The sequence below is a fragment of the Saccostrea cucullata genome, unplaced genomic scaffold (genome assembly GCF_032062105.1).
Source record: "Saccostrea cucullata isolate Sc308-1 unplaced genomic scaffold, CSIRO_AGI_Scuc_v1 ctg4950, whole genome shotgun sequence".
In the NCBI taxonomy this organism is placed as follows: Eukaryota; Metazoa; Mollusca; class Bivalvia; order Ostreida; family Ostreidae; genus Saccostrea; species Saccostrea cuccullata.
In genome coordinates, this window is record NW_026930723.1 from 1 (window position 1) to 18,828 (window position 18,828).

Genomic DNA, 18,828 nt, shown 5'->3' on the forward strand with positions numbered 1-18,828 from the left:
CTTCATGAAGAATTGTTCAGTAGTAATATACATGTGTATATATGTGAAAAATTGCATTTCGGTGTGGACATAAATTTGTGAGTCTCTTCTTACCTTGAAAAGCATGAAAATTATACCCCTTGAAAATTAGTGATTTCACAGTACTCTAGTTCTGATTGTTAGACAAAATTTAGAATATCAAGAAACATAAGAGGCCCATGGAACCTCTTGAATGGTCTCCTGAGTATCACAGGTCTCTGAGATTATGAACAATTTTCAGGCCCATCCAGAAATGTTTTAGGACAAGTATTTGTCTAGCTACTGCATCATTCTCCTTTAAAGTGTGCTTTTTCTGAGAAAAAAGGGACATATTCTACTTTTCAATGCATTTTAAATGAAGATGCATTAAAAATAGTATTTTCTGTTTGTTTTCATGCTCTACATATCACAAAGAACAAGAGGCCCAGGGGCCACAGCGCTCACCTGAGCACATCGGGCTTGAATTTACTCCCCCCCTCCAGGCGTTCATCATTTGAACAAACTAGAATCTACACTACCTGAGGATGATTCCATATAAATATCACTAATCATAGCTTTGAAGTACTTGAAAAGAAGATTTTAAAAGGTTTCCGTATATATCCCTATGTAAAACTTGGGTCGGCCATTTTGGCCCCACCCTAGCCACGGGGGTCATGATTTCAACAAACTTGAATCTACACTACCTGAGGATGATTCCACATGAGTTTCATCTTTCCTGGCCCTGTGGATCTTCAGAAGGATTTTTAAAGATATTTCCTATATATTCCTATGTAAAACTTGGGTCGGCCATTTTGGCCCCACCCTTGCCCCGGGGGTCATGATTTGCAAAAACTTGAATCTACACTACCTGAGGATGATTCCACATGAGTTTCATCTTTCCTGGCCCAGCAGTTCTGGAGAAGAAGATTTTTAAAGATTTTTCCTATATATTCCTATGTAAAACTTGGGTCGGCCATTTTGGCCCCACCCTTGCCCCGGCGGTCATGATTTGAACAAACTTGAATCTACACTACCTGAGGATGATTCCACTTGAGTTTCATTTTTCCTGGCCCAGTGGTTCTGGAGAAGAAGATTTTTAAAGATTTTTCCTATATATTCCTATGTAAAATTTGGGTCGGCCATTTTGGCCCCACCCTAGCTCCGGGGGTCATGATTTGAACAAATTTGAATCTACACTACCTGAGGATGATTCCACATGAGTTTCATCTTTCCTGGCCCTGTGGATCTTCAGAAGGATTTTTAAAGATATTTCCTATATATTCCTATGTAAAACTTCGGTCGGCCATTTTGGCCCCACCCTTGCCCCGGGGGTCATGATTTGCAAAAACTTGAATCTACACTACCTGAGGATGATTCCACATGAGTTTCATCTTTCCTGGCCCAGCAGTTCTGGAGAAGATTTTTAAAGATTTTTCCTATATATTCCTATGTAAAACTTGGGTCGGCCATTTTGGCCCCACCCTTGCCCCGGGGGTCATGATTTGAACAAACTTGAATCTACACTACCTGAGGACGATTCTACATGAGTTTCATCTTTCCTGGCCCAGTGGTTCTGGAGAAGAAGATTTTTAAAGATTTTTCCTATATATTCCTATGTAAAACTTGGGTCGGCTATTTTGGCCCCACCCTTGCCCCGGGGGTCATGATTTGAACAAACTTGAATCTACACTACCTGAGGATGATTCCACATGAGTTTCATCTTTCCTGGCCCAGTGGTTCTGGAGAAGAAGATTTTTAAAGATTTTTCCTATATATTCCTATGTAAAACTTGGGTCAGCCATTTTGGCCCCACCCTTGCCCCAGGGGTCATGATTTGAACAAACTTGAATGTACACTACCTGAGGATGATTCTACATGAGTTTCATCTTTCCTGTCCTAGTGGTTCTTGAGAAGAAGATTTTTAAAAATTTTTCCTATATATTCCTATGTAAAACTAGGGTCGATTATTTTGGCCCCACCCTTGTCCCGGGGGTCTTGATTTGAACAAACCTGAAACTACACTACCTGAGGATGATTCCACATGAGTTTCATTTTTCCTGGCCCAGTGGTTCTGGAGAAGAAGATTTTTTAAAGATTTTTCCTATATATTCCTATGTAAAACTTGGGTTGGCCATTTTGGCCCCACCCTTGCCCCGGGGGTCATGATTTGAACAAACTTGAATCTACACTACCTGAGGATGCTTCCACATGAGTTTCATCTTTCCTGGCCCAGTGGTTCTGGAGAAGAAGATTTTTAAAGATTTTTCCTATATATTCCTATGTAAAACTTGGGTTGGCCATTTTGGCCCCACCCTTGCCCCGGGGGTCATGATTTGAACAAATTTGAATGTACACTACCTGAGGATGCTTCCACATGAGTTTCATCTTTCCTGGCCCATCGGTTCTGGAGAAGAAGATTTTTTAAAAATGCCATTAATTTTTAACAAATTTATGATTATCTCCCCTTGGAAAAGGGCGTGGCCCTTCATTTGAACAAACTTGAATCCCCTTCACCCAAGGATACTTTGTGCCAAGTTTGGTTGAAATCGGCCCAGTGGTTCTCGAGAAGAAGATGAAAATGTGAAAAGTTTAAGACAACAACGACAACAACAACGACGACGACAACGACAGACGACGGACAAATTTTGATCAGAAAAGCTCACTTGAGTCTTCGGCTCAGGTGAGCTAAAAAAGCAAGTTATGGAAAAAACATACTTAAAGCTCCTTTTCTTATTTTTTTTCAAAGCACCAAGGATGCTTAAACAGATAAATGCAAGTCATTTTTACCCCTGTATTTTCTCCTATCTCAGATTCATGCTTCCTCTTCAACTTGTCCTCCACTTCCAACTTTGATGCCCTTTCAAGAAATTTTTTTTAAAAAAACATATATATATATATATGTCCCATGTGTCACAATACTGAAAAAGATGACCTTTATATTTAAAATGTAAATGACTTGGAAACTGACTGGATGTACTCTTATGGGTATGCTAGTAAACATTTAATGTTTGACATGCAAAGGGGTTACAAACTATTGAAAGGACAATAGTTACTTACATACAGAATAGTTTGAACATTTAGACCTTGAACACCTCTGTCTAAAATCAGATTTTAGTATATATGTTCATGTACTTAACATGAAAGTATAACAAGAGGCCCATGCACCACATGGCTTACCTAAGTACTGTGGCTAGGAAAAAGCAAAATCAATCCAGTATTGAAAAGCTTAAATGCATAATTGGTCCCTAGTACTTATCCTTGGGGGGGGGGGGGGGGGGGGGGGGGACTCTCTCACCAGAGGGCGTATTACACATCGCTACAACACCTCGGTCAACATCTAAGATTCTTGGCAAAACTTACTTTTACCCATTGCATAAAAAATTATATATATATAAAAACTTCTAAATGCTTGTCTTAAATCTTAAATGAAAGATTATTTCTGAAAATTAGAAATAGATATCGCTTTTTCACCATATCTTACAAAGGATTATTTCTCAGCAGGATATTACGAACATGGCAAATTTCAAATGCACTACCAATAAATATCAACCATGTCAACATGGTTAAGTTTTTTTTAAACAAACAATTTACAGTATTGGTACACATATAGAGAAATGCTCTACTGCTTTGTACTTATAATAAAGGTAGAGAAAAGTAGCAGTTTGGACTTAAAACTTTACAAAAGCAATAAATAATGATCCTAGATTAAGTGGCAAGACTGCAATTAGACTACAACTGTAGGATTAGCTTTACTAAAACTTAAGGTAGTCCGATCCTCATGTTTATAAAATTAGCAGTTAAGTAATAAAAAATACTAATAAAAATTACTCTGAATCCACAAAGTTATGTAAATTTATCCACAGTATTTCTTTAAAGTTAAGGATTAAAGTTTATCATATTATATAGGGAAAATTGTCAAATCTCCAATATTTTTGCAAAAAAAGCAAACTGGAATATCAGCAATGCATTTTTTAATTGGAAATTGATCAACAAATATATTTTAAGTTAAACAAGAGGCCCACGGGCCTTATAGGTCACCTGAGCATTATGCAACAATTTTCCAGTTATTGAATTTGATTCATGTTTTAAGCCAGATGCTATATGACATTCACAATTTTGAAAGAGGCACCATTGATCATCATAACAATACACTTAGCAGTTGCTTAGCTTGGTTACTGAATACCCATATGCAGGGTAGGGGAACAAAAATGCATTCCAACTAACCAGTAGTGCCCCTAACACTGTGACATAAACCCCTGACCCTAGGTCCACACATTGCACAAATTTCAAAAAGGCACCCTTAATATCAAAACATAAATAAATGTTTTATAAATACAAAAGAGCAGGTTTCAAACAATAAATTCATTTTCAGTATATATGTAGAGCCCCCACCCCACCCCTGACCCTGGGGCTTTGAAATTCACAATTCTGCAAGATTAGGGCCCTTGCTCATCATAACTATAAAGGTAGTTCATCTGCTTTATACCCAGAGACAAAGAAAAAAAAATTCAAAGATTTAATGTATTTTCATTATATAATCAATTGAGCCCCGCCCCCCTAACACCAGAACCCCTGACCCTGGGGCCATAAAATTCATAATTTTAAAAGAGGCATTTTTGCTCATCATAACTATGTACTTAGTTTATTTAATTCCTAGGAGCAGAGAAGAAGATTTTCAAAGAATTCATGTATTTTCAATATATAATCAATAGAGCCCTGCCCTAACACCAGAAACCCTGACCCTGGGACCATAAAATTCACAATTTTGGTAAAAGCACTCTTGCTCATCATAACTATGCACTTAGTTAGTTTATTTAATACCTAGGAGCAGAGTAGAAGATCTTCAAAGAATTCATGTATTTTTACTATATATAATCTATAGAGCCCCGCCCTAACACCAGAACCCTTGAGCCATAAAATTCACAATTTTGGTTGAGGCACTCTTGCTCATCATAACTATGCACTTAGTTGGTTTATTTAATACCTAGGAGCAGAGTAGAAGATTTTCAAAGAATTCATGTATTTTCACTATATAATCAATAGAGCCCCCCCCCCCCAACACCAGAACCCTTGACCCTGGGGCCATAAAATTCACAATTTTGGTAGAGGCACTCATGCTCATCATAACTATGCACTTAGTATATTTAATACCCAGGGGCAGAGAAGAAGATTTTCAAAGAAATCATGTATTTTTACTATATATAATCTCAGCCCCGCCCTATGAGCCATAAAATTCACAATTTTGGTTGAGGCACTCTTGCTCATCATAACTATGCACTTAGTTGGTTTATTTAATACCTAGGAGCAGAGTAGAAGATTTTCAAAGAATTCATGTATTTTCACTATATAATCAATAGAGCCCCCCCTAACACCAGAACCCTTGACCTTGGGGCCATAAAATTCACAATTTTGGTAGAGGCACTCATGCTCATCATAACTATGCACTTAGTTAGTATATTTAATACCCAGGGGCAGAGAAGAAGATTTTCAAAGAAATCATGTATTTTCACTATATATAATCAATAGAGCCCCTCCCTAACACCAGAACCCCTGACCCTGGGGCCATAAAATTCACAATTTTGGTAGAGGCACTCATGCTCATCATAACTATGCACTTAGTTAGTATATTTAATACCCAGGGGCAGAGAAGAAGATTTTCAAAGAAATCATGTATTTTCACTATATATAATCAATAGAGCCCCGCCCTAACACCAGAACCCTTGAGCCATAAAATTCACAATTTTGGTAGAGGCACTCTTGCTCATCATAACTATGTACTTAGTTAGTTTATTTAATACCCAGGAGTAGAGAAGAAGATTTCCAAAGAAATAATGCATTTTCACTATATACTTATTTAGCCCCGCCCTAGCACTAGAACCCCTGACCCCAGGGCCATGAATTTCAAAATTTTGGTAAAGGACTCAATGCTGATTACAATCATGCAAACAGTTTGACTGCTTGATGTCCAGGAGTAAAGAAGAAGATTTTTAAAGATAGCATTAATTTTAGTGGTTTTGGCCCCACCCCTCAGGCCCCAGGGGGACAGGGATCATGAAATTCACAATTTTTGTTCCCCTTCACCCATAGATGCTTTGTGCCAAATTTGGTTGAAATTGGTTCAGTGGTTGCAGAGAAGAAGCTGAAAATGTTCAAATGTTAACACACGACGAACGACGGACGACGACGGACGAAAACGGATAGCAATAGGTCACCTGAGTTTACTCAGGTGACCTAAAAACGATATCTATCCAGGCATTCAGAGAAATTGTCATGATTTTATACTTATTTGGTATTTTTTGTCTTCCATTTCAGTCATATATTCTGAAATACATAGTGTAAAAGACTTTTACTATCATTGCACGACACCACAAATCACTTCTTATTTCATATCATGCTAATAAGCTTTGGTATCTAAGGCTGGATTCAAGAAAATCTTATTTCTCTACAACTGTATTTTTTTTCCTTTTATAAGGTACAAAGTCAACTTTTTAAAAGACTTTTCTAAGACTTTCACAAACCTCGAATCTTATAAAGATGAATAAAATAAAAATTGATGCATGAAAAATTTCATTTTCAAGCTTCATTTTGATGCATTTTAAATTCAGTATCAACTTTTGGAGTTATCCTTCCTGACTGAGGATCAGATATCCTTAACAGAATTTTCAATTTATGTTACCATGGCAACATCAATCATCAAAATCAAAAACACAAAACTGATAAACATGTATCTCAGCGAGTATACTTGCATGCCAAATTATATTATAATCAGACTAAAACAGTATTTGGAGTATCAGAAACACAAAACTGATAATCACGCATCTCAGCGAGTATACTTGCATGCCAAATTATATTATAATCAGACTAAAACAGTATTTGGAGTAGCATTTTGAAAGTATTTTGCAGAAATTTTTATTTTTAGTAACCACAGCAACATCATTCATCGAAATCAGAAACCAATACATAGAATGTATCTTATTGTAGTCTACTTGTGTGCCAAGTTATACTGAAATCAGACCAAAACTGTAGGAGGAGTAACATTTTGAAAAATTGTTTACAGACAGACAGACGCTTGACACATTACTATCACATAACATAAGCTCTTCTGGTCTCTGACCAGTAGAGCTAAAAGGCAAAAATCAGTTTAGTATTAAAAAGCTTATAAATACATAAGTGGTCCAAACCTACCCCTAAAAGTCAGAAGGGGTAAGGGGGAGGGGGTACGATTTGAACAAACTTGAATCTACACTATCAGAGGATGCTTCAAAATATATATTACAAACCATGGCTTTGCGGTTCTTGAGGTTTTTTTCTATATATTCCTATGCTAAACTTTGATCATCTATTGTGGCTCCACCATAGCTACCCAAGGGGTCATGATTTTGAACAAACTAAAATCTACACTACCTGAGAATGCTTTCATATAAAGTGGGACTATATATAGTGGGCCATTAATAAATTCTTGGGATGGAGCAGACACATTCATCATTGGAGGTTGAAATCTATTTGAAGGTAACCCCACTGGGTGTTGCATTCTCTGCATGGGTGGTTTACTGAGAGGAGGGGTGCCGTGTCCATTCAATTAAGATTTTTGAAGATTTTACCTTGAACTCTAATGTTAAACTTTCATCATTCATTGCGGCCCAACCCCACCCCCAGGGGGTCAAGAGTTGTACAAACTTGAATCTACACCATCTGCAGATGCTTCCATATAAATATGGTTTAACTGTTCTTGAGAAGATTTTTTAAGATTTTAGCTAGATATTCCTATGTTAAACTTTGATCCTCCATTGTGATCCCAACCTACCCCCAGGGTGTCTTGATTTGTAAAAACTTGAATCTGCACTACATGATGATGCTTACACATGAGTTTCATCTTTCCTGGTCTAGTGGTTCTTGAGAAGAAGATTTTTAAAAGATGCCATTAATTTTTCACTTAGACAATTATCTTCTCTTGAAAGAGGGCATGGCCATTCATTTGAACAAACTTAAAGCTGAACACTACTCGTAAATAGGCATAGTCCGCCATATTTCCCGTTCTTCAACGCTCTCCCTACAACTCGTATATAAGGAGCAGATCGCTAGTCAGTTCAATGTATTTAACTATAGAGATCCGACGAGTGTAGACGTATCTATCTTACAATGCATGCTACTCAATATCGATGAAATTATCAAATTTTACGCATTTTTTCCGAAACAGGACAAAAGTATCATGGAAAATGCAGGTCAATACATTATTTACAAACAAAAAATGCACATAAAAACAAGAAATAAATGCAAAAAATCTAAGACCACGATAGGAGTACTACATGTCGGCCACGAGTTTCGAGTGTGCAATCGGGTGTAACGAAAGCGAACGGTTTATATACCCGTCTGACGGTGCCTATTTATGAGAAGTGTTCAGCTTTAAATCACCTTCACCCAAGGATTTTTTTAAGGCAAGTTTGGTTGATATTGGCCCGGTGGTTCTTGAGAAGATGATGAAAATGTAAAAAGTTTTAGATGACAACGACTACGACGACAACAACAACGACAGACAAAGGACAAATTTTGATCAGAAAAGCTTACTTGAGCCTTTGGCTTAGGCGAGCTATAAAATATATTGACAAAACAGAGAGCTACTGTGTGCCACCCATTGCCAAAACAAGAGGCTCATGGGCCACATCGCTCACCTGAGTAGCTTTGACCATGCTGTTCTTTACCAGATTTCCCCTTGTAATACATATTGTGACCCCATCCTACCCCACAGGTCATAATTGTGATAATTTAAAATATACACTACCTCAGGATGCTTCCACATAAGTTTCAGCTTTTTTTGCCCAGTAGTTCCAAGGAAGATTTTTAAAGATTTTCCTATGTATTACAATGTAAAACTTCGGTTCCCTATTGTGGCCCCAACGTACCCCCAGGGGTCATGATTTGAACAATTTAGAATCTACACTACCCCAGGATGCTTTCACTTAAGTTTCAGCTTTTCTAGTCTGTTAATTATTGAGAAGATTTTAAAAGATTTTTTCTATATAGATTGATGTAAAACTTGATTTCAAATTGTAGCCCTGTCCTTCCCAAGGGGGTCATGATTTTAACAATAAAGAATATACACTGGCTAAGTGGTTCTTGAGAAGATTTTTAAAAGATTTTTCCTATGTATTTCAATGTAAAAATTGGATTCCCTATTGTGGCCCAGCCTAACCCCTGGGGCAGTCTATGCGAAAGTCACCGGACCGTCAGTTTTTACCGGTAAAATTTAGGTCAGGTCAGTAAAAAATTTCAGTTTACAGAACCAAATGTCCGATAAAAAATAAGGCCAAATAAATCTAAATTAAAAGGTACACACGGTCAAATTCCCCAAAAATATCCTTTATTTGACCAATTTTGCAGTAATACCTGATTAATTTTTATGTATTACAACCCTGTCATGATCGTTTTTATTCTAATTCGAATTTCCTCTGTCAAAGATTAGAGAACTTTAGATAGCTCATACGTAGATTTGGTTGGGAAAATATTTTGATATCTCATACGTGGATTCGGTTGGGAAATTATTTTCAAATGATTATTGACTTGAGTAACCATAATGAATTGTTCAGGAAAAAAAAATATGCATTGAAGGTGCATATTGAATTTAAGAAAATCTTAGATACAGTGTATGTTGTACAAGTCAAATATGAAGAAAAAAATGCATGCAAAGCAATTGTATAAATAGATATCTTTTACAAAGGAAAATTATAAATAGTTAACTTTCCTATTTCACTCTGTATTTATTTAAGATTTATTTAAGGTTAAATTTCACAGTGAAAATTAACCCCATCCGACCCATCTCTTAATCTTAGTATCATATTGATGTATGGATTTTAAAGGGGAAAAAAGTCGGTCTGGTAAAAAATTGTTCGGTCTGGTAAAAATTTTATTTTCACCAGACATTTTGTCCTGTAAAAATTTTAAACTTTCGCGTAGACTGCTGGGGGTCGTGATTTTTAACAATTTAGAATCTACACTATCCCAGGATGCTTCCACGTAAGTTCCAGCTTTTCTGGCCCAGTGGTTCTTGAGAAGATTTTTTAGTGACTGCACCCTATTTTTGTCTGTTCTTGATTATCTCCCCTTGTGAGGAGACTTGGCCCTTCATTTTAACAATTTAAACTCCCCTTTACCCAAGGATGCTTTGTATAGTTTAATCAAAATCGGCCCAGTAGTTTTTGAGAAGAAGTAGAAAATGTGAAAAGTTTACAGACGGACAGACAGCTAGACAGATGGAGGACAGACAGACAAAATTTTATCAGAAAAGCTCATTTGAGCTTTCAGTTCAGGTGAGCTAATACTAATAGTTACACAGGCAGTTAGTGACCTAATGGCAAGATGAAGCAGAGTCCAAATATGGATTTCCATTTCACACCCTGTATGACTCCGTATTAGGTCACTAACTGACTGTGTTACGAATTTATCCTGCTGAAGACGTTAAATATTAAAACAAGAGGCCCATGGGCCACATCACTCACCTGAGAAGCTTTGACCATTCTGTTCTTTACCAGATTTCCCCCTTAAAATACATAATGCATCCCCACCCTACCCCACCGATCATAATTTAGACATTTTGAAATCTACACTACACCATGATCCATGTGCACACAAGTTTCAGCTTTTCTGGCCCAGTGGTTCTTGAGAAGAAGATTTCAAAGATTTTTCCTATATATTTCTATGTAAAATTTTGATTTATCATTGTGGCCCCGCCCTTCCCCTGGGGTTCATGATTTGAACAATTTAGAATTTATACTACCCCAGGATGCTTCCACATAAGTTTCAGCTTTTCTGGCCCAGTGGTTCTTGAGAAGAAAATTTTCAAAGATATTTCCTATATATTTCTATGTAAAACTTTGATTCCCCATTGTGGCCCCGCCCTTCCCCCGGGGGTCATGATTTGAACAATTTAGAATCTACACTATACCAGGATGCTTCCACATAAGTTTCAGCTTTTCTGGCCCAGTGGTTCTTGAGAAGAAGATTTTTTAATGACCCCACCCTATTTTTGTCTTTTCTTGATTATCTCCCCTTGTGAGGGGACTTGGCCCTTTATTTTAACAATTTAAATTCCCTTTCACCCAAGGATGCTTTGTACCAAGTTTGGTCAAAATTGGCCCCGTGGTTCTTGAGAAGAATTCGAAAATGTGAAAAGTTTACAGACGGACAGACAGCTAGACAGACAGATGGACAGCCGGACGGACGACCGACAAAATGTGATCAGAAAAGCTCACTTGAGCCTTTGGCTCAGGTGAGCTTAAAATCTGTGCTTATATTATGAAAATATCAAGTTTTAATCCAATAGTAATCAACATAAAATATCGTAACAAGAAATTTAACGAGGCTGGGGGGTGGCAGCCATTTTCAGACTATTTCAATCTCCTTTAAAAGAAGAGCTCCATATAAAGATATACAAAAATGATCAAAAATTTAAAACTAAAATTTATGATTTTTTTCTTTGTCAAATGAATGTTGACAGCTTAAGATACTATTTCTTAAAAAATAAGTTAAATCTGGGTCCACCGTTATAAAACATACTTAAGTCTGAGAATGCTCTCAAGTCTGAGAACTTTCTCAAATCCAAAATTCTCAAACTTTGCGGCTGTCATAAAAAAAGTTGAGAAAAATAAACATTCCTTAAGAGCCAGTCCGCGAGAAAACCATGCAAAATTCAAAAATCGTCCAAATGGAAGGTTGCAACTTGGGAGTTTTTAGTGTCTTAAATTTTTTTACATAAAGGTAGAAGTCAGAATATCCATACAAAAATGTCGAACCCTGCATCTATTTTTAGTAACAGCTCATTTGCATATTTGTCGAAAATCACACAAAATTTAATGGAAAATCTATACAAATTGATCTTGTCAAAAAGTTACCTTTTGTCATCAGTTTATTTTCAAATTTTGTTTTATTTTCAAAGTAATGGTCCAATTTACACAATTAATGAGGAAAAACTTAATTCAACTGAATATTTTATTTTTCACACATCTATTTATAGATCATAAATCAATGAGTATGATTTTTTAGCCATTTTTAGATGCTCGTTTCTCTCAAGACCAAAGTTGAAATTAAATTAAATTAATTGTTACTTTAAGAATGATCTAAGGTCTACTTTGTATTAAAATATTGAGCTTGGGAAATAATATGTACATGGTGTACATTAACTTTGACATACCATAAATTGCTACAATTTCACATATTTTAAATAACAGTCTATTACCATATTTATGGATTATTTCTATGATATTTAAATGAAAAAAAGAGGATCCTTAATCTAATATATTTTTTAGAGTAGGAATAACTTATATGGATACTTCATATCACTTTCTTTTGCTTAATTTAGGCTATTGTTACCAATTTGCTTGAGTTAAATTGTTATCTCCCCTTGTTGGACCTCTTTAGTATTAGTGGGTAAAAAGTGACAGGTATGTCAATATGGAAAGAAGAAAGTCATGTATGATCATTTTGTCTTCACCTAGGGAGTTTTTGTGGAGCATTATTGCACTATGAAAGAGGGAAAACTTATTTTAAGATATTTGAATGTAAGAAAGAAACAACAACTTAGCTTGAATAAACAAATAGCAGGCCCATAGGAAGCTATTTCAGTGTGAAGGAGGGGGGACAACCTACATTATCAACTGCCAAGAATTCCAAAGAAAGTAAAAAAAATGAAAATAAAAGGTCATCAGATGTTTTTTTTATTTGAGGAACAAGCATATATATGTAGTAGCTATGTTTTCTATAGGGTTCTGTCCTCGAGGAATCTACATGTATTTGTATGGTAATTAACAGTTACAAAATTTTTCCTAGCAGATATTTTTTTATCAAAATATACATTTGAAATTTTGTTTAAGGCACCTGGCCCCGTTCAAGTTCAAGATCATTTTATTCATTCAATCCATTTCAGGTACATGAAGAATATTTACAAAATAAATTCAGGTCAGAGGTACACGTATATATGATATACTTTGAAAAACACATATGAAACATGTAATAATAAAATAAGCGAGGGGAAAAATCATGGAGGACTGACTAACTAAAGTCATATATTTTTAATATAAACGTACGTAGTTTTCTTAGTGTCTTAGTAACTTGTTTTGTTATCAGTTGAGAAAATATAGAATATACATGCATACAGGTATTTGATTGCATACTGTCATTACTCTCAACAAATTCAAAAATAATTGGTAATTTTAATCTACATGTAAATTGTTTACGTTTCATAAATTTAGTGTGTTTTTGAGTTAACCAAACATTCCTAGGAATATTTTTAATTTTACATTACATACTTTAAACTACTGTGTTACGTAACATTCATATACTGATAAAGTCAGATCTCCCATTAAAAAATCATCAGCACAAAAGGAGATGCCACCGATTTAGGTACCACACCGATATAGGACCCTCCACGATATATATTGGCAAAATTATTCGGGGGAGGGTAACACCCCCCCCCAAAAAAAAAGAAAACATGAGTCATTACTGCAGCCAAAATTTATGCCAGTTTGCAGTACAAAGTGGTAAAAAGTTAAAACCGACTTGAATTTAACATCTATAAACATGATAAAAGACTGGATTCATATTCATTCAAATGGGGGGGGGGGTTATCAAATTTTGTCAAAATTATTTTCATAACATTATTAATAAAATTGTATAAGGCCTTGTAAATTAATGTTTGACACTTTTTCTGAATAACCATAATGGTATTATTAATACCATTGCAGTCAGTCTTATTTTGAAGTTGGGGAAGGGGGCGTGTCAGTCGAGAAAAGATTAATAAATTCATTTTTCAAGGTCAGGATATTAAATATATGAGTGTATCTAGTACCCAATCGTTTAACCCCATCCACCTCCCCACAATTTAAATACTATTATTGAAATGTATAAAATAATGAAAAATGATAGGGGTTCTGGAGGGGTGTTGCTAAAACGAGGAACGGAAAACGGAACGGAAAACGTATGATATTTTTTTTATTTTAGATTAAATCACTTTAAATACACAAATTTATAAACATATATATTTTATAAATTCAATCCCCCATTATTTGATACAGGTTGATTTATTCTTGTTCATAAAATCTCTTATTCACGAAAATCGCAGTCATAGCAGTGACGTAGAAACGATTTTGAAAGGGTCGGGGTGGGATGGGTTGCGTGGGTGGGGTGTAAAATTAAACTTACCTGAAAAGAATTTGCCAAGCCAAAAAAGAAGACAATTGTTTGATTCGGGAGGTGGGATAAGAGTAAACTTCAACATCTTTCATTTTCTTGAACTCCTTTATGGAGTATTTTGTATAACATCTCCTGTCAGTATTTTTATAAGATTGCGCCAATTTAAAATTGGCAGAAAGCAAACAACTTGCTGAAAGCTCAAATTGTATATGTTCAAGTCTCAAAAGAATGGGTGGACTTAACGCCCTGTTTTGGATCTTTTTGCGCCTCCTCTACCAAGTCGAAAATGAAGTAAATCCAAAGTATATTACGAGCAATGGAAAGAGCCACCTATACTTGGTTATATATTAGGTGAAATTTTTTTGCAAAAACAATGCCCTGTTGTCATGTATCAACATTAAAGCAATGACACACGAGTGTCGTCTTTCGGAATTGGACATGTACCCGGAGTGGTTTTTATGTTACACAATCAATATTTATAGGAGGCGGGGCTATCGATCGGCGTCATTGTTGACATCTCTCTTTCTATCCTCTCTCTCTCCAAAAATTCGAATACGTGTTTAGCATATTACAGCGATGTCAATATGAAATTATTTTAAAAATGTGATGACAGGCAAAATTAAAACAATATTTGATTTGCTAAATTCTGAAAACGGCAACAAAACACGCTCAAAGACAAGATTTAGATCGAGGTCAGGTTGAAGAATACAATGTAATGTTTTCACGAGTCCACTCGCAGGTGGATATCACGTGATCAATTGTAATATTTAACTGGTCCATCGAAGACATAACAATGGAAGCGAGAAGTTTGTTTTGAACGTTTTTTGTTAAATTAAGTATGAGCACACGTTTGTCGGCTCTTCTCCTTTTCATATAACATTATTTTGTTCAATATACAACTATAGTTTTCTTAAGAACAGCCAACAAATATGTGCTGACTATGAATTCAGACGATGAAAAACGCGTGACCCTGATTATCTATTGATATTCAAGAAATCTTCAGGCACCATGCCTTCGATATTTATTTAGTTTACCTCGAAAAAATCGTTTTAAATTCGCGTCCGTACCATGAATACACAGTTAAGATATTGGTGGTTTCTTTGATGAAAAAAAAAATAAACAAACATTTTATGAAACTTAAATTTACGGCATTTTTACTGGCCAGTTAAGTCCACCCATTCTTTATATGAATGATACTGAAATAGAGTCCGTTTGAATTTAAATACTTGTAATTTCTCTTTTCTTAATTAAAGAGAAACTAACTTACAAAATGTAAGGAACATGAATATCCATATGATTGCTGAAAAATTGCAAGTAAGCCAATACAATTTATTATGCTTTTTTTCATTTCTAAACAATTGGCAAAATGCCGGTCCTCATATAAGGTGTAATTTCTGACAATTTAGTTTAATTTTATTTTTAAATTTTTTTTTTAATTTTAATATTTTTTCAATTTTAATTATTATTTCAAAGAAAATTGTTACATGTTTCAATATCTAACAACAATTGCTTATAATTCAAAGTACTATATTTGACTTTGTACCCATTTGAGTTTGAGCATTTTTTTTGAAAATTGGCAATTTGTAAATCCCCATATCTCAATTATTTATTATTTCCCAAGCTCAATATTTCGCAAAGATAATGTTTAGAGTTATATTTGTACAATAAAATCAAAAAAAATAATTTCAAAGATTGGTCTTGGAAGATTTGGGGCATTGAATTTGTAATACTTTTGGCAATTCTTGAAAATTGGCATCACGCCAATTTTCAAGAGTTGTCTGCCCTTTCATATATTGCATATTTGTTTATGATAAATGTCAATTTTGAAAGAACATAGTCTTATATTACTTAAAAATACCTTAGTGGAAATGCAAGTTTAATTTTGAGTAAAATAAATCAAATGTGAATTTTACCATTTTTCTTGAATTTTTTAAGTGCATTTGCACTTAAATGTGCAAAAAGGAGGTGGCACAGCCTACGGCTGCCATGTTGAATGATGGGAATTTTTTTGGTCATTTTTTAATAACATATTATAAGGTCTAACTACCCACCAAATTTCATTCAGATATGACAACCTTCGATTTGGACAGTTCTGCATGGTTTTCTCGCGGACTGACTCTTAAACTCTGTTTTATTGTAAAATTCTCAGGTGAGTAATTCTCAAGACTTGAGTTGAGAATTTTTATGAGAATTCTCAAAGTTTTATAACGGCGGACCCTGGTGGTTACTTTGTGGTTAAATTGTTGACCCCCCAGCCTCCTTAAGTAAACTACCTATGCAAAACGTTTCTTAGCCACCATTCTTATTTACAATAACGTTTCGAATGGAATCGCGTGCCCAATTTTTATATTACTACTTGACGGCAACGTAATATGGAAAATTTCAGGGCGTCATGTGATTAGCTTTAATCCAATCAGTTATTTACAAATTTGTCTGAAGTGGGAAAAATTGTAATAAAGGTTATCTACTTAGTACAATAGTACACTGTACAAGTGTACAGAGTTTGATATCTCTAAACCAAAGATCCTAGGACACTGTATGGACATTTTCCTATATTCATAGATCAACCCTTAATCTAGTGACCTCAAAATATTAAACAGGGGTCATCTGCTCCTTATGTAGAACCATGGCACAAAATATTGATATATACACATGTATAAACAATTCTTACCTTGAAATCTTTGAAAAGTCAGTTGGCTTCTGTGTAAAGCATTTTCTTTCTATGATTACTTTCAATTTGAATTCCTTCTTTTTGCTTCCATATCCAATATTCAAATCCCAATGGAACCCAACAGATGTCAAATATTGTTCTAGACTTTTTGCAAGTTGATCGCTGTAAAATCGTTCCTCAAATTCACGCAAGTCTGATTCCTTTGTAACTCTGCAAAGCACATTTACACTTGTATTTCCACGAACTTTTTCTTCATAAACTTCATAATCAAAGTAACGTCCAACTTTTCTTAAAATTGAAGCTTTTGCACTGAAATCAAGAAGACATTTTCGCAAAGCCTGAGCAAAGGATGAAGACTGGAGTTCTGCTCCATCTTTATCTACCACTATTGGAATTAACTGCACTGGAATTTCTGGAAAAAAAAAGTAATCATGGTATTATAATAGGGATGACAATCAGAATACAGAATTGTTAATTGGTTAAGATGTTCAAACTGATTACCAGTTAAATTGGTACATGTATAAATATAAACATTTCTTGTGTTTTTTTTATTACAGATAGTTCTTTCACTGAACATGGTATACTCAAAAAGACAAAATCAACAAAAGGCCCACAGGCCTTATAAGGCACCTGAGTATCATGCATTGCCAACAACTTTCCAACAATTGACTTTGGTTCATGTTTTAATCCAGAGCCTATGAAATTCACAATTTTGAAAGAGGCAACTTTGCTAATCAAAGCTATACATCAAGCGTGCTTACCGGTACTTTGATTACTTAATACCCAGAGGCTGATCCCGTTAACAAAGAAACAATAGGCCCATGGGCCACATCGCTCACCTTCGTACCTTTGGCCATGCAGTTCTTTAATACCAGAATTCCCCCTCATAATATCTATTGTGACCCCATCCTACCTCAGGGGTCAACATTTTTAATAACAATTTAGAATCAACACTACCCCAGGATGCTTCCACTAAAGTTTCAGCTTATTCTGGCCTAGCGGTTCTTCAAACATTTTCCCCATTATATTTCAATGTAAAACTTGCATTCCCTATTGTGGCCCTGCCCTAACCTGGGGGTCAAGATCTTAACAATTTAGAATCAACACTGCCCCAGGATGCTTCCATATTATTTACAGCTTTTCTGCTCCAATGTTACTTGTGAAGAAGATATTTAAAGGTTTTTCCTATATATTTCAATGTAAAACTTGGGTCCCTATTGAGTATTGAAAAGTTTAAATATACAGTGGATCCTGTTTAATCCAATAGTAAGTTTGTCAGCCTTCTGGTATCAGAATAGCCAAATATTCGAATAGCCGATTGCTTCATTTCGAGTTCAAACAAAGATTTATAGAGCTATATGTATTGACAATACATCGTAGCCAATTTTAAACTTGCACTTTCGTTTTTTCGTTTGATTCCTTTACCTGGCGATTTTCCTAAAATAAGATGTTAAACATACTGTAGATCACTTTATATTTTCGCGACACCTTATTTTCGCGAGATAGCCATTGATTTTCTATTAGCGAGACAAAATTTTCACGAATTGTGGTCATTGCCTTATATAATCTTAAGGAATTCTATTATAGGCGAGAATGAAATTTTCGCGAGCATACAGTCTTGCGTAACTATGCGCAAATAAAGTTCTTGCAAATTAAAAGTGATTTACAGTACTTATAAATTTAATGTTAAAACATTTGTCAAATAAAATGATTTATAAAAATTGTTTTTTAAAAGTTATTGCCATTTTTAATCAGCACATGTTTACATCTCCTCTTCGATGGCCGCCATTTTGGAAACAGATGTAGACTAAATGCCTGACTTTATTCTGTAATTCATTTTTCCCCGGATAAATGGTACATTAAAATTAAACAAAAATATTAGATTGTTTTGTCTTATTTGTTTCTTTGATGTGGTTATGTATTTCATACTGCTTGTGACAAATCTCAAGTCAATAGTCCTGTAACTAAGATGCAATTTC

At 35.1% G+C, this 18,828-nt stretch overlaps 1 protein-coding gene across 1 annotated transcript; it reads right to left on the bottom strand.

The window, feature by feature from the left end:
* Positions 1 to 2,746: 2,746 nt before the first annotated feature.
* Positions 2,747 to 17,737, bottom strand: LOC134229847 (uncharacterized; the record flags this gene model as incomplete). Its single annotated transcript, XM_062711634.1, has 3 exons — positions 17,689 to 17,737; positions 16,850 to 17,261; positions 2,747 to 2,854 (listed from the first exon to the last, which is right to left on the bottom strand). Coding segments are annotated over exons 1-3 (569 nt in total), but the record flags the coding sequence as incomplete, so codon positions are not given.
* Positions 17,738 to 18,828: the final 1,091 nt, after the last annotated feature.